General features: G+C 40.8%; 1 protein-coding gene across 1 annotated transcript in view; it reads left to right on the top strand.

Annotated features, from left to right (window-relative positions):
* Positions 1 to 18,758, top strand: part of TAF4B (TAF4b RNA polymerase II, TATA box binding protein (TBP)-associated factor, 105kDa) — a 57,769-nt gene that overhangs the window by 18,069 nt on the left and 20,942 nt on the right. The window contains exons 9-13 of the mRNA XM_009331484.1: positions 238 to 343; positions 5,706 to 5,875; positions 8,382 to 8,512; positions 14,253 to 14,378; positions 15,402 to 15,458. Coding sequence (XP_009329759.1) covers positions 238 to 343; positions 5,706 to 5,875; positions 8,382 to 8,512; positions 14,253 to 14,378; positions 15,402 to 15,458 — 590 coding nt within the window. The remainder of the gene's footprint in view (positions 1 to 237; positions 344 to 5,705; positions 5,876 to 8,381; positions 8,513 to 14,252; positions 14,379 to 15,401; positions 15,459 to 18,758) is intronic.

Here is an 18,758-nt window from a genome sequence, read left to right as displayed (position 1 = left end):
CCGGTTTTCACTAAAACCTTTAACTGGTCAGCATAGAGGAGGATGTTTGCTGGAAGCGTGTAGGGTTTTTGGCCATATAGAACATGTAGAATGTAAGCCTCTAGAGTGTCTGGTTTTCAGATGGACCTAATTAGTTGTTACTGAGGCTGCAGTAGCCTTTGCTAGAAACATGAACTGATTAAACAGTTATCGTAGCATTTTGCTTTCTACTATGGCATGTTCTTTGTTTTGTTTTAGGTTCCATTCTGAAACAAATTACCCTGCCAGGAAATAAAATTCTGTCGCTTCAAGCATCTCCTGCTCAGAAAGCTAAAATAAAAGAGAATGGAGCAACATCCTTCAGGTAAAAATAAACAATATAAGAAGCTTACTATAGGAAGGAACAAAAGGAACAGACAGCAAGTATAGAGGTGGGAATGGAGCCCAAATAAAAGCAACTTTCTAAAGAAACTTGTTCATGATAGGTGTTTTTCACATTATAATACTAATTGGCAAGGGGGAACCTAAAAATTTTGACCTCATAGCAGCTCTTAATTATTCTTAATGTAAGAAAACTGTCCTGATGAGAATGGACTTTCATCGTGCTATCACAAGAGTGTAATTATATAAACAGTGTCCATCAATATGTATCAGTTTTTCACTTATAGAGGAGGCATATTGATCGCCATCCTATGAGTACTATTAACTAATCTAAAGCAAAGTTACCTTGTATTAAAAGCTCTCCATAGGATTAAAGCAGATATAACCTCTGTTTTTTACAGACGGCTGGATAGCATTGAACTGTTATTTGGACTGGCTGGTAACTTGTCTAAAGTTCTGTGCTGTATTTCAAAAATCTTTCATTAGCTCCTCTTACAAGCTTGTTCCTGTAGAGGTGAAAGTCTTTGACTACACCTCTAATTATGGCTTCTGGCATATTCTCTAGGCCTTTAGATTACAAGAGTGCTTTAAGCTTTTAGTTCTGGTAACTGATTAACTTTTCAAAAGCAGAAATTACTTTTGTAGCTCTGAAATGTGATGATGGAACAGAGGTACAGACTGCCATAAGCATTATTGGTCTTATGACTTTAAGGCAAGCTTGAAGTTGCTCTCCCAAGGATAAAAGCAGACATGACACCTCTGTCCTGTTGACCAGTTGACTTCTCATCTCTTGAAAGCTACAGCTTTGTGTGCACTGATATAGACAGAGAGCTGTTGTTGTTTACAGTAACATACAGTATACAATGAACACTAAAAATACTGGTAGCCAGAAGTTGAAATGAAAAGCTGATGTTAAAACAATAGCTCTGTTCAGCTGCCTCAAGCTCTTACAAAATATACTTCAGAATATAATTTGGGATGTAATTTCGGATAGTGATGTTTGGGGAAAAAAAAAATCACTTCATAAATATCATAATTAAAACCAAAAAAACTCCTACCAAAAAAAAATAGAAACAATTTCTTTTTCTGTGATCTTCCAATTGGAATATATCAACTGTCTTACATGAAAAAGTTTGAATTCTTGAAGTTCCTTCCCTGAATTGTTAAATTCTTAGTATAGGGAAAAACTCTGCTTTTGTAGTGTGATCCAAGATGGATTTCTGTTCTTGCTTTTGGATTATGATTTTCAAAGTAGCTTAAATCCATGAGAACTAGATTTGAAATCTGTAGCTCACCTTAAATTTTTCTAGTAAGTCTCTTGTCTCTGAAGAATTTATGTCTTTGGATACACCCCTGGTGCTTCTTTATTTGTTGCTATAACCAAACTTTCTGACTTTAAAAACTACGTAATGAGAATCTTCATATATCTGAACCTGGGCAGCGTGTACCTGAACTTTTGGCTTCCCTCAGTCCGGTATCTGTGTTCTCCGAGCAGGTCTGTCGCCACATAGTGTTAATCTGGCTTGGGCAACAGATGTTCCCCGGTAAGCGGTGAAGTGGTTTGCTCTCTTCTGTCCTGACTTTCAGTATTCCCAGCACAGCTATTCTTTGTGACCTGTGATCCATCAACTGCTGATCATGTGTGAGGCAGAGAGAAGCACCATGGCCCCCTTTCAGGTTTTGTGATGAGATTCGTTATGGGCAGAGAGCATGTCTTGTAATTGATGTGGTTATACGTGTGACACTTCAAACTGTGGTCTCTCATTTGCAGTATGTCATCGAGCCTGACTCCCTCTGCCATTGTGTGACTAGGTTAGGTTAGGTTTCAAGAATGTAATATTCACTAAGCTGTACTTAATAAGCTGCAATTTGACCTTGTCTGCTCTTTAATAGGCTGTTTTAGGTTGCTTGAGATGAGCAGTAGAAAAAATGGCGATTCACACACACCCCCCACCCACCCATTTAAAAAAAAACCTTCTAGAAATAATTTCAGCTAAGCAGGGGCATCACTGGCACTTGATTGCCCCATGGCATGTATTGTAAAGGGCAGTCTGTTTTAAAAGCATCAAGATTTTTATAAACTGCTCTACATACTTCTGTAAAGTGTATGTTAGAGCACCCTGGAAAAAATAAGACACATTTGCATCTTCAAATATTTGTTTTGCATCTATTCTATTTAATAGAGTCGTTCTCCAAAGCACATACAACTGACTTGTGCATTTTGTCTGGAAGGTACCAGCAATCTCAACTGGCAGACAAACAGGAGTGAGACAGCAGAGTGGAGAACGTCTGGGCAGCTGCTGCTCCTGTCCTGTGGTGGTGGGGAGCGCTGGTGGTTCTTGCTAAGCTGGAATTGTTCTGTTCCACGTAGTTGTCTGTGATGGTGCACGGAGGTCTGGGTTAAGCGTGCCTTTCTAGTCTTCCCTTTGGCTGTTGTATAAAATGGAGTAAATAAAGATGGATTCATAAGAAGAGATGTGTGTTGGTCAAACACCAGAGGGTGCCACAGACTCACTTTTCAGCCAATATGGGCAAATTCATAGATGTGAGGTGCACCTGCATTGCTTGAGCTTCTTTTCCAGTGGAATATTCAGTGTAAATGTCAAACCTGACTTCATGCAGGGTAACGCTCAGAACTCTGTGTTCTGTTTTCCCCCTTGTTGTGATAAGCTTAAATCACTGGAGACTTACAACAGCTGGGAGAGTTTTTCTTGTTGATTTCTGAATGTGACATGATCAAATGCAAAAAGCTTTAAAGGAAGTGGTGTAGAAGAGGGGCTTTATGGAGGGATTGCTGAAAATGAAAGCCAGTATGTATCCAACAGAAACGTCTGCATGTATAGTCTGGAATATTTTAAATTTATCACTTTAGTAGAATGACTTTTATAGCTTACGTGAAGTACATGATACCTTACTTAAAATGATTGAGGTTTGTTTGAACAGCAAGGAAAAAAGAATAGTAAAAAGTACAAACTTAACATGGCTTCTGAAACTTAGATTAATCTTTAGTGAGCACTTCGAAGGAAATGTAACGATAGTTCCTTTGGGTTAAGTAAAATAAGTGCAGCAGTGTTTTCATAGGTGCAAGTTAATCTTTCATCAAGGCTAGTGACTCGGTGACTTAATGCAGACTTGTATCCCACAGTGAAGAAGTTAGAATTGGTCCTTAAAAACAGTACAGGTAGAGATGTCTACTTGCATATAAGTTCTTGTATGTGTGTACTCACAAGAGAGACTGTGTGCATGGAAATATTAAAGAAAATAGTAACCTGATAAAGGCTGGTTTTAGAGAACTGAAACTTGCGTATGTAGACAGGTGGATAGATGTATAGTATAGAAGTTCACTTCCCTCTTGCTTGAGTATTTGGAGTATGTGGCCAGATTAAAAGCTAAAATGATTTACTGAAACTGTGTGCTATACAGTTGTACCTGAGGTGCAAGCATCCTTAGTTGGATTCCATAAACAGCTCTATCAGGGTAATGTCAGGTTCCAGCATCTGCGGCTCTGATAATTTGTGGTGTATGTTCTTGGTGCTAGTTGTGCTGATTTTGTAATCTCCTTTATCAGCAGGTCTGTGGCAGTCACTGCACTTCAGTGCGATTCTTGTCTCTGCCACCAGCAAAGACTTCTCTGTAGTGGTCATTAAGAAGAGGAAACTGGAGTGTACTTAGGAAGATCAGTTAGCAATCAATTAGCATGCAGCAAAGCTTCATTTACACACTTCTTTAAAGATCAGGATCTCTGTTAGGCTTATAAGAGCATGAGTATACGCTTGGAACTGCTCAGTTGCTGGTTGTGAAGGGGTAGGAGGAGGGAAGCTGTTCTGGCAGCAGTGACTCCCTGAACAAATCACGTAGAAACTCCTAGCCATGAGGGCACACAAATGAATGGCAGGAGGAGTAGAGGAAGGCTGGACTCCTTTCCTAGACAGGCTTCTCTCTAGAAGTTTGTGGGAGAAGACTTGGGCCGTAGAAACCTATTGAAGCCCAAAGGAGAAAATGCATCTATAGTTTAAGAAAAAACCCCAATGCTTTCTTGTGTCTTTTGAGTATTGCTCAAACCCAACCCATGTTCTAATAACTTCAGCTTCTACCTATTGCCGGTCAGAAGACAGCCTCCAAGAGATCCCATTTCACCTAAGAATGGCAAGTTTGAGAGTAACCCCTTGCTCAAGAGTTATGTAGGCCACGCAGTATTTTCTGAAGATGAACTTTATCAAACCTTGCCAGCAAATACTTTTAGGAGGGGTGGTGGTGGTGTAGTTTTGGTTTTTGTTTTCCAAATCAAAAGACCTTCAGACTGAGTGCTTCCACCTGTCTGTATTAATAATGCTGACTTGTGTTCTGGTTCTAAACCCTGGAAGCCACTATTAGGGCCTTTGTCACTCTGTGAAGCAAAAAAGGCTTGCTTTTGATGATCTAAACTTAATTGAAAATAACTTGGGTATTTTCATTGCTAAAGTCTTGCAAAAACTTTCCTATATAAAATTCATTCAGTATTTTAACTAAAATGATTTTTTTTAAAAAAAAGCTGAGGCACGCAGGCTATTTGCTTAACATGAGCTTTGCCATGATTATAGCTAGTCTTAGTTATGTTAGCCCTAAGTACGCCAGACGAGTTTTTCTTTTGAACATGTAAACCAAAGCTGCTACAGCAGAATCCAGCTAACGGAGGGATGTTGAGAACTAGAGCTCAGCCGCTGTTCTTCAGAGCATAGCGTCCTCCCTGCTACATGCATAAGTACTGTATGGTAGGACTGATTCAAAGGGCAAGGTCTGCTTCGTTCTGTATACTACTGACAAGGAGAGTTTGTATCTTATTTTTTAAGGGAACGCACTAAAAGAAAAGTGAAGATCAGTTTTGTGCTAACATGCTTGTGCTGTAAGGTTCAGTTCATAGGATAGGCATCTCAGTTAGAAAATGGGCTTGTTTATCAGCTCAATGAGTCTGTATTCGACTTTATTCAACTCTTGGTTCTACCTGGTGAATTAGAGTTTTGGAACAAATTTCAGGCTGTAAGAGCAGTGGTGCAGGGTCAGGGGCTTGTGGGGACTTTTAAATCCAGGTTTACCTCAGTCCTTCGTTTCCGAGCTTGCTCAAAATTTCAGTTTCATGTAAAGGATTTGCATGCCTAGCAACTGAGGCATTAGTCAGGCTAAGTTTGAGAGGCACTTCACTGAAGTGTGAAGGCTTTTAGGAGCCGCCTGTCCCTGTCCACGCCCACACTAAACATGTATTGTATAGGGGTAGCCTCCGAGATACGTGAATGTGGTTGATAGTTGAGAGGCTTTTTCTTTGTATCCATTCCGAACGAAGCATAAAATGTTGGTTTTCTCTTTAGTAGAGATGAAGATGACATAAATGATGTGACTTCTATGGCTGGGGTCAATCTTAACGAGGAGAATGCGTGCATTTTGGCAACAAACTCTGAGCTTATTGGTACAGTGATCCGCTCTTGTGCAGATGAACCTTTTCTCTCCTCGGAAGTGCTTCAGAAGAAGATCTTGAACATAGGTGAGAACAAAGCATACATAACAGATATGTATGGATGCAGTATTTCCTTGCCTGTTTCATTAGCCAGCCTCCAATCTTTGAAGAAGGAGCTGGAACTATTAAGATCTGCCATCTCAATTCATGTGTTTCTACCAAACTACACCGAGTTTTTACTTCCCCTTCTAGGAGACAACTGTTCTCTAAGTTTTTACATGGAAATAGTCTGAAGCGCAACCAGAAAAAAGAAACTGGTGCCACTTTGAGAGCTGAGCAACTTTATTACTCTTAGGTTAGGTTCATGGAATACATAACGACCATAGAGATGCTAGTGCCAAATCAAACACTTAAGTGTGCTTTTCTATTTCTGCAGCTCCAAACTTGATGCATTACACTGACTTGCCTAACAGCTTTTGCATTCCACAGCCTGTTTCAGATATATGTGCTCTATTGACCAACATTACAGATCCTTCCCATGTGATTAGGAAGAAGTTTCAAACTGCTAATTTGCACAGGGCAAACCTTTGTTTATGACTCCCTCTATGGAAAAATCTTCATTAATTTTATGCAAAAGAGATGTTAAAGCTGTTTCTATCAGTGAATAATACTGTGGAATGTATGTTGAATGGCTGAGACTAAACTGTAATAGGAAGTTTTTAATGTATGTACCATCTTAACTGTTAGTTTCTGAGCAAAATAATAACTGTTGCTTAGCAATGTTGTATTATGTCAGAGCAGGGAGCATGCGTTTGTATAGCACCACACTGATAGGTACCACTGCCGTCTACAGCAAACTGGATGAATGTTGCTCAACTCCTTGCTCCTGCTCTCTGCCTGGTAGCTTGCCATACTGGAACAGTGAGTTTTAAAGCTGAGCGTTCAGGAAAGTCTGCAGTTCATACGTGCAGTCATAATTCTGTCACAGTGGTTTAACTACATGATAACAAAATAAAGAGCTCTACAAAAACAGAAAGGGAAAGTACTTCTAGAATAATTGTCTGGTTTGTGGTGTGAAGACAGTTCATTGAAAGATGGAAAATACAAGCCTGGCTGTTTCATGAGTGGCATGGTAGCTGTTCCACATTATTATTAATAATAATAATTATTCATGTCATAAATGAAAAGTGTTTTGATTGCAAGGAAAGGAATACTGTCAGGGAGTACAGCAATTCAGAAAACGAACGCTTCTGCTCTTGAACTGAGCTCTCTTTGGTTTAGGAAGAGGGGTTGGGGGGTGTGTGTGCGGAGGGAGGTCTTGAGGTTTGGGGCGATTTTGTTTTGGCTTTAAGTTGATGTTTCAGTATTCTGATAGTATAGTGGGGAAACTGCTGAGGAAGTGTTGAAAGGTGCTTGAGCAAAATGAGCTTTGCACTCAGCTAAGGTACAGGCCAATGCTTACTGGCCAAGGTCAAACAGTGGGAACACTTTGATCGTATCTGGGAAAACATTGTAGATTCTCCCGGTCTTGCAGGATTGTTACTCATTTTCAGTTAGAGTAGCAAAGGCAAATGAAATAGGCGATTAGTTTTCTTTACAGTGTACTGTTTATCTATTCTTAACACTCCACTTGGCAATAAATACTGAAATAGATTTTGAAGGTGTGCTGTGTATTGCATCATAAAGTATTACAGCTGCTGTAAATGCAGTGAGGAGCAAGGAAAAGCACTTCTGACAGGTACGACATATGAAGTGTGTGAAACTGCTGCCTGCCGTGCCTATCAGAGAAAAGTTGCTGCTGTCCAGGTGTCTTGACAGAGTTGCGTGGAGTGATCGATGGCTTAAACCACAGGAAGGCTTCTCTGTTGGCAGCCTGCAGCCGCAGGAAGGCTGTGGAGGTGATGCCCAGCTCTGGGCATGGGGCTGGGACAGCTTTGCCCGGAGCTGTCGCCAGCCTTGGTTGCAGCTGCTGAAACGCAGAGAGGCGGTGGCAGGCCGAGAGAAAAGGCTGAAGGTGATGGCATGAATGACGCTGGCTGGACTTGATCTGTGTTGCCCGAGCTGCTGCCGTGGGATGGTTGGGTCTGTCTGCCCCATGCCAGTCGGTCGAGGCAGGTGAGAGGGTCCTGTGTGTCTGGAGTGCGCTGCAAAAACCACCCCCACTCATCGACTAAATGTCATGAGTTGTTAACAAGCACGGTGTCAAGCAGGGCAAAATGTAATTCTCTATTTTTTTTAATTACTGGAATTAACAGAATATGGCACTAATTTCTACAGCTACCGCTTCTCCCCCTCCCTGAACATGAAGCTTGATTTGTGTTCTTATTAACTTTGTCCTACAAATGACCTTGCAAGGAGAGTGGTTCTGGAGGCTAAGTGAAACAATGTCTATATTTTCTGAAGCTCCAGGCTAAGTTTTATTAATGTAATGTCTAAGATCTTTGAAGTTGTGACTTTACCAGGAAAATCATAATCTCCAAACCTTTATTCATAATGGGTATGACTTCCAGGGGGAACAGAATACCTGCTGTGCTAATTATTTCAATTATCAGCTACTACTAAAACACGTAATGGATTTTCTCTGCTTCCACAGGTAAAAGGCATGACATTATGGAACTTAACTCTGATGTTGTGAACTTGATCTCCCATGCTACACAGGAGAGATTACGAGGGCTCCTAGAAAAACTAACTGTAATTGCTCAGCACAGAGTATCAACCCACAAGGTAAAGGAAATCATTAAGCAAGTTTTGCACCAAAGTTTTCCTGCTTTGCAGCCTTGAAGGTAAACCTCTTCCAAGTATAGGCACATCATATGCAATATGCGCATTTTCAGTATCTACCAAAGGCTGGTTTTGTTTTAACTGTTTATAGCCTCTAACTATTCCTTACGTTTTCCATTCGACTTGTTGGATGAGTGCTCTTAAAACCCAGAATAAGAGTAAATGCATGCGTTTCCCCTCTTCCATAGAAGTGGTGGCTGTTACACAAAATCTGTCTTGCATGGTAAATGTAAAGCTATTTTTGAATGCTTTTGGTGGTCAGGTTGATTTAGGGGCTTGGGTTTGCTTTATGCATTTACTGTTGGTGGAACTGCAGTAGTGGCTCAGTAAAAAGCCTTGGGAAACTGAATTATTTTTAGAAAGTGCTCCATGCGAAGGCAGATACCTCTTTGATCTTAAAGTGTCCGGAACTTTTTTCTGCCAGTGCTACTTAAGATTCCCTCGCCTCCCTCTTGTATTGGCTCCACTCAATACAAAGTATATTGGGTTCCGGTGAGCCAGTATCCCTTATTATGCTCGAATGGTACAAATGGGAAGCAATAACTTACTAGTGGCCAAAATAGCTCTTTGAGGCTTTTTTTGTCATTCAATAATAAGATATTAGTCCTTACTTTCTTCAGTATCAAGTTGTTTTAGAAAAGAATTGAAAGTTACAAGCAGATGTATCTGTCAACTCTTAAGTTCTTGTTTGGTTGGGTTTGTTTTTTTTTTTTTCTCTTACAGGAATTGTATACTTAATGAAATTTAATAAGAGCAACTAACTGATGGGGTAGGAGTTATTTTTGTACTGAACACTTTTTATAGGCTTTTAAGCACTGGGGAAGCAATAGTAAAGAGCAGGAACTATTTGGAAACTTCCAAGTATTTATAGTGATGTCTGGAGCAGTTGGAGTGTGGTGTTCTTTGCCAGAAGAAGATGCAATAGAAAAACAATCAATACAGAAAAGGTATAGTGTTTTTTATGAGAAGTCTTTAGAAATCTGCACATGTTCTGTGTTGTCTCTCGAAAGTGGGAGATCCAATAGAGCTCGTGAGCAAAAGTGAGGTGGAAGCTGAAGTCTTGAGTAACCAGTAGGACTTAGTGTCTTGCAGACACCAGGGGCACAAGGGAATGTTTTTGGACGGCAGGCTTGATAGGGCTGATTTCTTTCTCATTGAACTAAAGCAATAGAAAAACTGATAGGTTTTTGTCTGATTGAATTGCCAGAAGCAATGATAAGACTGTAAGACTGCAATAAGCTTGGTTTGTTTTCCTCTTTTCTCAAAAGCAAAACAAACAAACAAATAATGGGCATAATAATCCTAGAAGCGCAGGTAACCTCTTTTGTTAGGAAGACGGTATTACGCTACAGAGGAGTGTCCTACAGGATTGCATTTGTGAGTAATATTATTGTGAGAGATGCTGACAGGTTTTTAGAAATCTAAGTTCAAGAACAGAACACTACAGGGTTTCGGAGCCCTGTGTTCTGTCTCCCCTAGTGCTTGCCCCTGTTCTCTTTTCCCTCTAGCCTATTGATGGGTACCAGTGTGCAATGTGGGCTCCATGTATTTCAGAGAATTATCCAGAGCCTTTCCAGGAGGATTGGGTAATTGTCCTGTAAGGCTTTGTATTCACCTATCTTCATTACAAAAAGACGGACAGTAATAGGGATAGGTGTGGTGAAACCAAGGTAATTATTGTTAGGGTAGAAGTTGGTGTAAAAAGCCAATAATTCATGGGATCATACTCAGGAAACTCTTCTTCCCAGTTTGCTCAGCTAATGCCTAGCAGCTTACATCTAATGGGTGGGCCCTGCAGAGAGAGTGCGTTGGCAGGGTAAAAGCTTCATACCATGCCACCAACTTTTGCCCTTTTTTTTGCTAAACTGAAGGGAAAGAAAAAAAAAAAGGTATATAATTGGAAGTTACTAACTTAATTAGGATAAAACTGTCATGGTGGTCTCTTCATCTGAAGTAGGAATAGCCTTTCAGATTGTTGTAAGCTGCTCTCTGTGCTGTGACTCTTGTTGCAGTGCCTTTACAGAGCCTTGGTAAGACCATAAAGGCAATTAGTTAGCTTGTTTGCTTCCTCAGCTGCTTCCCTCCTATAATCTGGAGGACTGCTGAAGTGTAAGAGTATGTGTGTGACATGGTGTGATACCCAAGACCAGAATTAATAACGGTAACTAGACATTATAGCGACTACAAAACATTACAGTGACTGAAAAACATTACAGTGACTGAAAAACATTACAGTGACTGAAAAACATTACAGTGACGTACACGTGGGTAGATTCAGCACAGTGTGAGGTGACTGCCGTGTGCCTGTGTTTGGAGCCCACGAGCGCATGGCTTCGAGAAGCATGATATGGTGCTGTGCTATAAACATTGCTCCATGAAAACATTTTCCCCATGTGCAGTAGCAGTAAAACACTGCAACCCTAAACTGCACTATCTGTAGGGCAATATGGTGTGGCAGCTGCATTGGTTTAAGGGGTAAGCTCTAAATGTAGTGAAGGAGTGAGCACTCCTCGATGTGAAAACAGCCAGCCTCCTCCTACCCACCCCGTGCCGCCATCAAACTGCAGAGTGCAGAATTAACTTATCAGAAGCTTTTCTGTTATTAACTTGGTTTCGGGGTTGACTATATAAAAGCCAAAGCCTAATAGGTTCCCACATAGTGTAGCTGAGCCTTTGCAACCGCCCGCGTTCCTGCTCTGTCCTCAGCAAGGCTGTTGAACATGACTTAAACTGTTCAGATTTCATGGGAGAACTGGTCTTTGTGGGATTCTTCCAACTTCTTTCCTGGTGGGCTGAAGTGGAGCACAGCTTCCCTGTGTGTGGGTTTTTCCTTTGTGCCCCTGGACATGCAATACATTCCTGGTGCTAAACCACAAGTGCCTTAGTCAGGTTTCAGACTCATTTACAGGTATGCGATAATCTAGGAAGGAAGTTGCAAATCGCAGACGAGGCATATAGCTGTCCTTGAATTTGTTGCCAGTTCTCTTCTCACTAAAGACATACCTGGGAATGCTTTGCTTCGATGCTGCATGTTTCAAATGTGTGTAAACCTAACGTAAAAATTTTAGTAGGAATTGGCTGTGCTTCAGAGCGTGTCTGTGGAGAAGTCTCGAGTATGTACATCTCTCTCAAAGAAAAAAAAAGTGGAGGAATAAATTTCATAACATGATTGTATAGATGTACTAATGTGCTATTGTTGTGTGAAAGCAATAGCTTCTTTCAGGATAGCAAAGTGAACTCCAGGTTAAATTTAGCTCAGTTAAAGTAAAAATTACTTTTTAACAGTCAGATATACAAGTTCAACTTCGGCACATACAAATCTAACCACACTGTATTGTGGTTAAGTGCTTTATTTATCACTAAGTTAAATTCTGTTCTCTATTACACTTGTAACTTTAGTTTTGTTGGGATTGCACTGTTGTAGCTGGGGACAGTTTGGCCTTATGTGAGGAAGTTAAATTGTTATATGGACAAAAACTGAATCCAACTTGCTTCATCATAACAGTAATGGCTACAAGTTATGAACAGGTATACAATATAATGTTTTCTGTCTCAGCAATTCAGTGCTAAATGATCAGAGAACAAGTTTATTGAGTAGCACAAAATTTAACTGCAGGTGTTCCTCTTCTAAAAAGACCTGAAATAAGGTATCATCAACAGTTGTTGATGAACTGAAATATTGTTATGAATGCACCCATTTCTTGTCCCATGTAAGCTCTTGGTAGTGCATTGGGGTGCTTCTGGTTTGCATTCCTAATTGGCATAGAGCCTTGGATTTGGCTTTAAAAATGTAAGTATCTAACTCGGACTTCAGGCATTCCAAAGCGAAATGCTTCTAACTTTGGAAAAAATAATCTTCTGGTAATATGGCTTTCTTCTTTGTCCCTTTAAAAGGATTGCAGCATGGTGGTGTATTATTATAAACTGTTGCTTCAAAACAAATTGTACTAATGTACTGAGACTGACTCGAAGTAGTGTATGTTTTTGTGGGGAGCAGTAAAAAAAATAATCTCGAGCAGTAACAGAAGGGGGGGAAGGTTTGTTGGACTTTTTTGCAGAGCCACAGACTCTGCTTGAGAAAGAAAGTCTCCTTGGTTGCAACACATGGTGTGGTGTGAGCCACACACGGTTGGTGATACATGACAATGTGGTGGCTCATTGAAAAGGACCAAACTTAATACCAGAAGAGGGATTGATTTCATGCTCTGGCTGGGCTGTGAGAATTCAGATTGGGAGACAACGGTGCCCCACAAGAAGACTTCTACTTTCCTCCCAGCTTTTAAAAGTATGTGACTGGGTGTGGGAAGAAGAGTCTGAGTATAGGGTGTTTGAAAACTAAAAATTTAACAACTGAAGTCACTGATAGTTCGTATGCTTAAAATATACCCTTGCCTAAAAAATATAGCTGTAAAATATGCTGTGCTTATTCCAGAACAGTTGCGTGTCAAGGTTGCTTCATTAAAGCGTGAGATTGGGGTCGGGTAGAAAGAAAGTATATAGTGTGTTTGGCTGGTAAAAGCCCAAGGATAAATTTCTCAGGAAAAGACAAGTTCACAAAGTAACAGAGAGAGAAGATGACTCTAGGACGTGCATTAAGGAGTGGTACAAAGAGGTGGCACAGACGTGCCTCATCTAGAAGGCTCCCTGCCTTGTTTTGCCTAATGCCCTCTGGCCAACGCATGGCTTCAATAGGCTGTCTTTGGAAGAGCAGAATAGTAAAAACAAGCTTTTCATTGCCAGCTGACCATGTTTTAAATCTTTCCTTTCTCTGTCTTCTTTCCGAACTAAAGTAAAACTAAACTCAGACTTTCCAGTGAGGGCAAAAATAGTATGAAAAATAAACTACTGATTGTTATTTTTTGACCAAAAGGACTGTAGTCTTGTTTCAATGCATGTGTGTCCAGTTATTGTTGGAACTATTTATTAGTATTCACTGGCCCAGTTTTGCACAGGGGGCTGGACCAGATGACTTCCACAGGTTACCTTTCAACATAAACTTTTCTATGACTTGAGAGCATCCACTGAGGCAAAAGTATGTATTCCTAAAGCTATAATAAACCATATATAATTTATGTCACTTTCCCCAACCCCAAGATTCATTATAACTAGTTCTAAACCACCCCTCCGCTCCATAAAACTTCTTTTTGGAAATACCAGGTGAGGCTTATTTCAAATTCTGGATTTAAATGGCTGAAACTAGAACACCAAACACTAGAAACTTAAAATGTCAAATTTTATTTTTTCTTCACCCTTTCTCTTTAAAGGGGAAAGGATATGATGTTCTGCTGCTTTGGGGTTTTTTTTGGTTTTTTTTCCCCCCCCCCTCTTAACTTGTCCAGAAGACAGTCTTGTACGTATGTTTACTGGATATGAAGTTGCTGTTTAAAATAAAATTTTAGTCTTCAGACTTAAAGACTTCATTGTTGTTATAGTCAATATAGACTAGATGTTGTTAAAGTCACTTGTTCAATAACCTCTTACTAGTCACAGATGCCAGGAAACATGCTTCAGTGGAGAGGAGATGTGTAAATGACTACCTACCACCTGAAGTCTTTCTAAAACAGCCTGTACTTTTCAGCTCTGAAAAAATAGTGGTGTTCTTTTCAGGTTGTTCCCATTGGGTTTATTAGCTCTAATGGTGTATATAAAAGTCTGGTTATCTATAACAACCTTCTCTTTCCAGGGGAGTGATAGGTACATCGTATCTAGTGACACCAGAGCACAGCTGAGATTTCTTGAAAAGCTTGATCACCTAGAAAAGCAGAGAAAGGATGAAGAGGAACGTGAAATGTTGCTTCGAGCAGCCAAGGTAAGGACTTCACTTCTTGCTTTCCAAGGAAGTAGTGGTGTCCTTTAGACTGGTGAACATCTTCAGGTTTCTCCTATTTCTGCTTTAAATGTAGTAACCATTAACCCTGTAACTGGAAATCCGTAAAGTTTAGGATAGCTTAGGCTATACAGAAAAGGATTTTAGCTTTTTACATTCTATCAAATGCGTGGTGGGGTGAACTCTGCTTTTGAGATTATTCCTACTGGTCAAAATGAAATAAAAGAAGTATTCACATAACTGTAAATGTCCTTCCTGGCTCTATTTCTGGCTCTGAAATTGGTATGTCTTTCTCCATATCTGTATATGGCACTGTTTGAAAATATGAGTTCACTATGCTTGTTCAAGCTGGAGCCTGGCGAGATCCACCACCCTGCCAGATGTATGTTTCCTGTAGTCAGATCAGAGGGCTAGCTTTGGGGCTGGTACCCTAGCATCTGCAAACTCCTGATGGAGCCACTGCTAGTACAGAATAAGTACCCTTCTTCCCCCTCCCCTCAAGAACAGGAGCAAAAAAAACAAGTCCAGTAGATGTTGCTCCATCAGATGTGATCATCTTGATCATCTTCTGTTTGTTGGGTTTTTTGTTTTGTTTCAAGCTGAATTCTGGAGCCCCTTGGGTGGAAGCCTAATCTAGACTTGAAAGAATCGTGTTGTACTTGCACGAGTACGACCCCCTTTCTTTCCTATACTTCCTGTCCTTTTTAAGTGTCTGCTGCTGACATGAACAACATCATGCCTAGACTGGACCTGACTGACAGTGTTAGCATCATTTTCAGCTTAATTTTGCTTCAGGCTAGAGCAGAGGCAGCCGGCCCAGATGAGGAGGGGGGTGCACGTATGTGCGTGGAGGGGGAGGGAAGCCAGTCTGGATTGAGGCATTCACCCCTGGAGCTAAATCTTGAAATCACCAGAGAAAATTGTCATTTATTAAATATTTAACGGATACGATGGTGTTTGGATGCCAGTAATTTCTACTCAGTCTTTTTCTTCTTCCTTTGGTAGAGCCGTTCCAATAAAGAAGATCCAGAGCAACTGCGGTTAAAGCAGAAAGCGAAAGAGGTAGGACTTTCCAGTTACCATGCTTGCCTTTGTGTTGAGAGAAGGTTGGCAGCCCTGTCCTGGCAATTAGGTCAGGGTTTATTTTGCTGCTGCATACCATTTGCAGAGGCCTTGGGGAAGGACAGGAACTGCCACAGGCAAGGGCAGTGCTTCAAATGAGGTCAATGAATTATGAGCTCTCTTTTTTAACATTTTATTTTTGTAGTTTCAGTCCTGTCTAGAAACGGTCCTTTGTAAACTGCAGCAGTACACTTGGTAGTAGGAATATAATGTGGGATTAGAAAAAAAAAAAAAAACAACTTTGAGATTTAGCATCTGGGACTGTACAATAGGCTACATTTTTCCAGGGTAATTGTTCGTTTTGTAAATCTGATACTGCTTATAATTCTTTGGCTGGGAGGCGGTACTGGGATTTAGTTTTAAATGGAAAACGCCTCTGGCTTTTAATTTTCTGGGCCCAGCAGTTTTCTGTTCTGGAATGGAGCCCTTGTTTCACACAGTTCATGTTTAGCTGCAGGGGTTTTAGTTTATAGCTTAGACTGGTTAAGCTTTTACTCCCAGAGGCCTCTGCATAGCAACTGTAGAAATCAACAAATAAGTTCATTTATGTCTGCAGCCTCCTCTCAGTAGCTGACTTTTTACATTTCCCAATATCCATTTCCTGACTTTTCTAGCCTGAGAGAAAAAAGCTCCACTAATTGGAGCTTATTTTAATTGAGCCTTAATATTGGATCTCACTGGAGTTGCCCCCAGAGCTACTGGGAACAGAATGAAATGAAAGTACCTAAGGTTGAAGATGTGCGTGCGTGCGTGTGTGCGTGTGTGAAATTTTTCACTTGACCTACAGATTATTTTCCCTGCTGAATAAATCATCAAGCCTGTTCACATTTCTGATTAAGGATCTGACAGCAGACGATAATAAAGACAATTGAGGTGTGAGACGTGTGATACAGAGCTGAAAAAATTGGTTTCTATAGTTACTTGACTGATTTCATGCAATTTTTAAGGATCTTTGTGCTAAATGAGAGTGATTTTCTGAGCAACCTTTTTTCTTAACTGTGCCTCTTGAACTATGAAATTTGTTGTTGCTTAACATCGCTGCACTTGGCTCCTAGGTGCCAGCAGCAGCAGCAGGTTATTTATGAATGCTTTAAAGGCCCTTATTGTTTGGATTAATGTAGGAGCCCAGGCAAAACAAATGGAAATCCAGTAAAACAGTATTAGAATCAATGCTCTGGATTTGCACCATAGTAGAAGAAATTTGTAAAATAAAGGAGAGAGAAGGAACTTGCTTTACTCTCTATCTTTTAATTCTTTCTTTCTGCTTCTAACTTTCTTCATGCTTACAATCTGTGAGTACAAAGTTGCCCTAAAGCCCTTCCCAGTTTGCCTCTAGTGCCACCAGGATCAAAAATCAGTGGGTGATGCTAATTTGTCTTGTTTTGTAGGTGGCTTTACCTCTGCATCATCTGGTCATTTCTAGAGGTTCTTTCTTTTAATAAAACACTGCCAAGCGAGTCACTTACACAGCTTCTTTTCTCTTTTCCTCTGAACAATAATGTGTAGGATCTCGAAAAATATTCCATGATTCAGGTATTTAGAACAGAAAGAAGTTAGGTATGTGTTTTGGGTCTTTTTTTAGATTGGTTGGTATTGGTAATGAGATCTCTTTTAAAAAGTGGCATATAGGTGTACAAAAAAGGAGCCAACAGAGTGGAGAAGGCCTCTAAGTTTAGTGCTTGGTGTTCTACTGAGTGCTTGAGTTCACGTCCTTCAGTGCATCTTATCTTGTGCCAGACTAACACAGCCTTCATCGCACTTGTCCTGCATTATTTCTCCGTGCTGTGCCGCTCCCAGAGTGACAATCTCCCAACTGCTTCACCAAAAGAAGAGGAGGCAGGTGTGCCTCTTGGGCCAGTGCAGATCTTTGTTTTGCCTTGCCCTCTGTCCTGCTGCTTTGTTCTCTGGAGAATGAGGCAGCCAGAACTTCTCCAGGCTTCGCGTGCCACACTGGGAAACCCATCTTCTGTGCCAGGGGTGCTTTCTTATGTGTGAGACTGTCTCAAGCTTGAGTGGAAATGAGCCCAAATGCAGCTGGTCAGTTTTGGCACTTTATTGACAGTTTGGAGGTAAATGGTCAGCACACATTTGCATTAAAAATGCAAACATGACTAAAGCTGGAATAAGAGCAAAACAAAAACCAACAGATATGCCAAGGCTGAAACTGGTAATGCAGAAGCATAGTGCATACTGGGATGAAAGCCTGAAAAGGCTCACCGTTGTCTGTCTGTCTGTCTTGTCGTGTTGTGACTGTAGCCTGCTCCTAAGAAGCCACACTTGGGAATTTTGATACCTCTGTCGGCTGGAACTGGATCCTTTCCAGGCCACCGTGGTTGAGTAACCACCGGAAAAGCCTGATCTGATCCGCTTAAAGTTCTTTAAGAATGAATATGGGCCTTCCTTCCTCAAAGCTGTCTTTTATGTGTTGATGGTGACCCCTGGGAGAAGGGAGAGGGTCTGGGGGGTAATGGCACTGGAGCGTGTTCTAAAGCAATGTTTCCCAAAACGCGAAGTGTACATCCTAACAATGAATACTTACAAGTCCAGGACGTGCTGTCATCCAGCAGCTGGAGGCAACGTCTTAGCATTGCTGGAAGTACATCCAGAGACTCGGCAGTGGATTCTTTTATCCAAAAGGCTGTACGTAATTGCTGTGACCTTTTCATCCCTTTTTGCAGGACCTATTGCCTCAAACTTCCCCTATGCTAAGTCATTTACTTTCCTATATTCTTAGTCTATGTAACTGGCTATGAATTAAGTCTTTATTTACTTCCCCCTTTCACCTGTTTCAGCAGATTTTAATACCTACAGAAAGTGTGCATTCCTTCTGAGGCAGCTGCAAGGCTTGCCCCAAGCTGCTCCTTTGTGCAGTCAAGAATTTTGTCTCACCTCATGGGCCAGCTCTTTGTGCAACCGCGTTCCCGAAGTCTGGGTAAATTACCCCTGCCTTTCATTCAGCCTTATCTGCCACTTCAAGCTGAGAGGATACAGTCCTCGCATTGTCCCTGATGCTTGCACTTTTAAACCACAACTTTTTTTAGGTGCTTTCTGCTATTTCCTGTCCCACTTTCAACTATACTTCCAATTACAAAGAAAATGTTCAGTCGATGCAATTCTTCTAGCTGTATTTATAGTTTATCTCTGCCTTCATCCCTTTTCTGAAATGAGCTTACTTAAATTGAGTAGGTGTAGGATACTGTCAAATGCACAAGCATGCCATATGAACAGTGCAACCCAAAA

Source organism: Pygoscelis adeliae, unplaced genomic scaffold, assembly GCF_000699105.1.
Source record: "Pygoscelis adeliae isolate BGI_AS28 unplaced genomic scaffold, ASM69910v1 Scaffold108, whole genome shotgun sequence".
Taxonomy (NCBI): Eukaryota; Metazoa; Chordata; class Aves; order Sphenisciformes; family Spheniscidae; genus Pygoscelis; species Pygoscelis adeliae.
The sequence above is the reverse complement of the archived record's forward strand: the minus strand, read 5'-3'. Positions and strand labels throughout refer to the sequence as shown.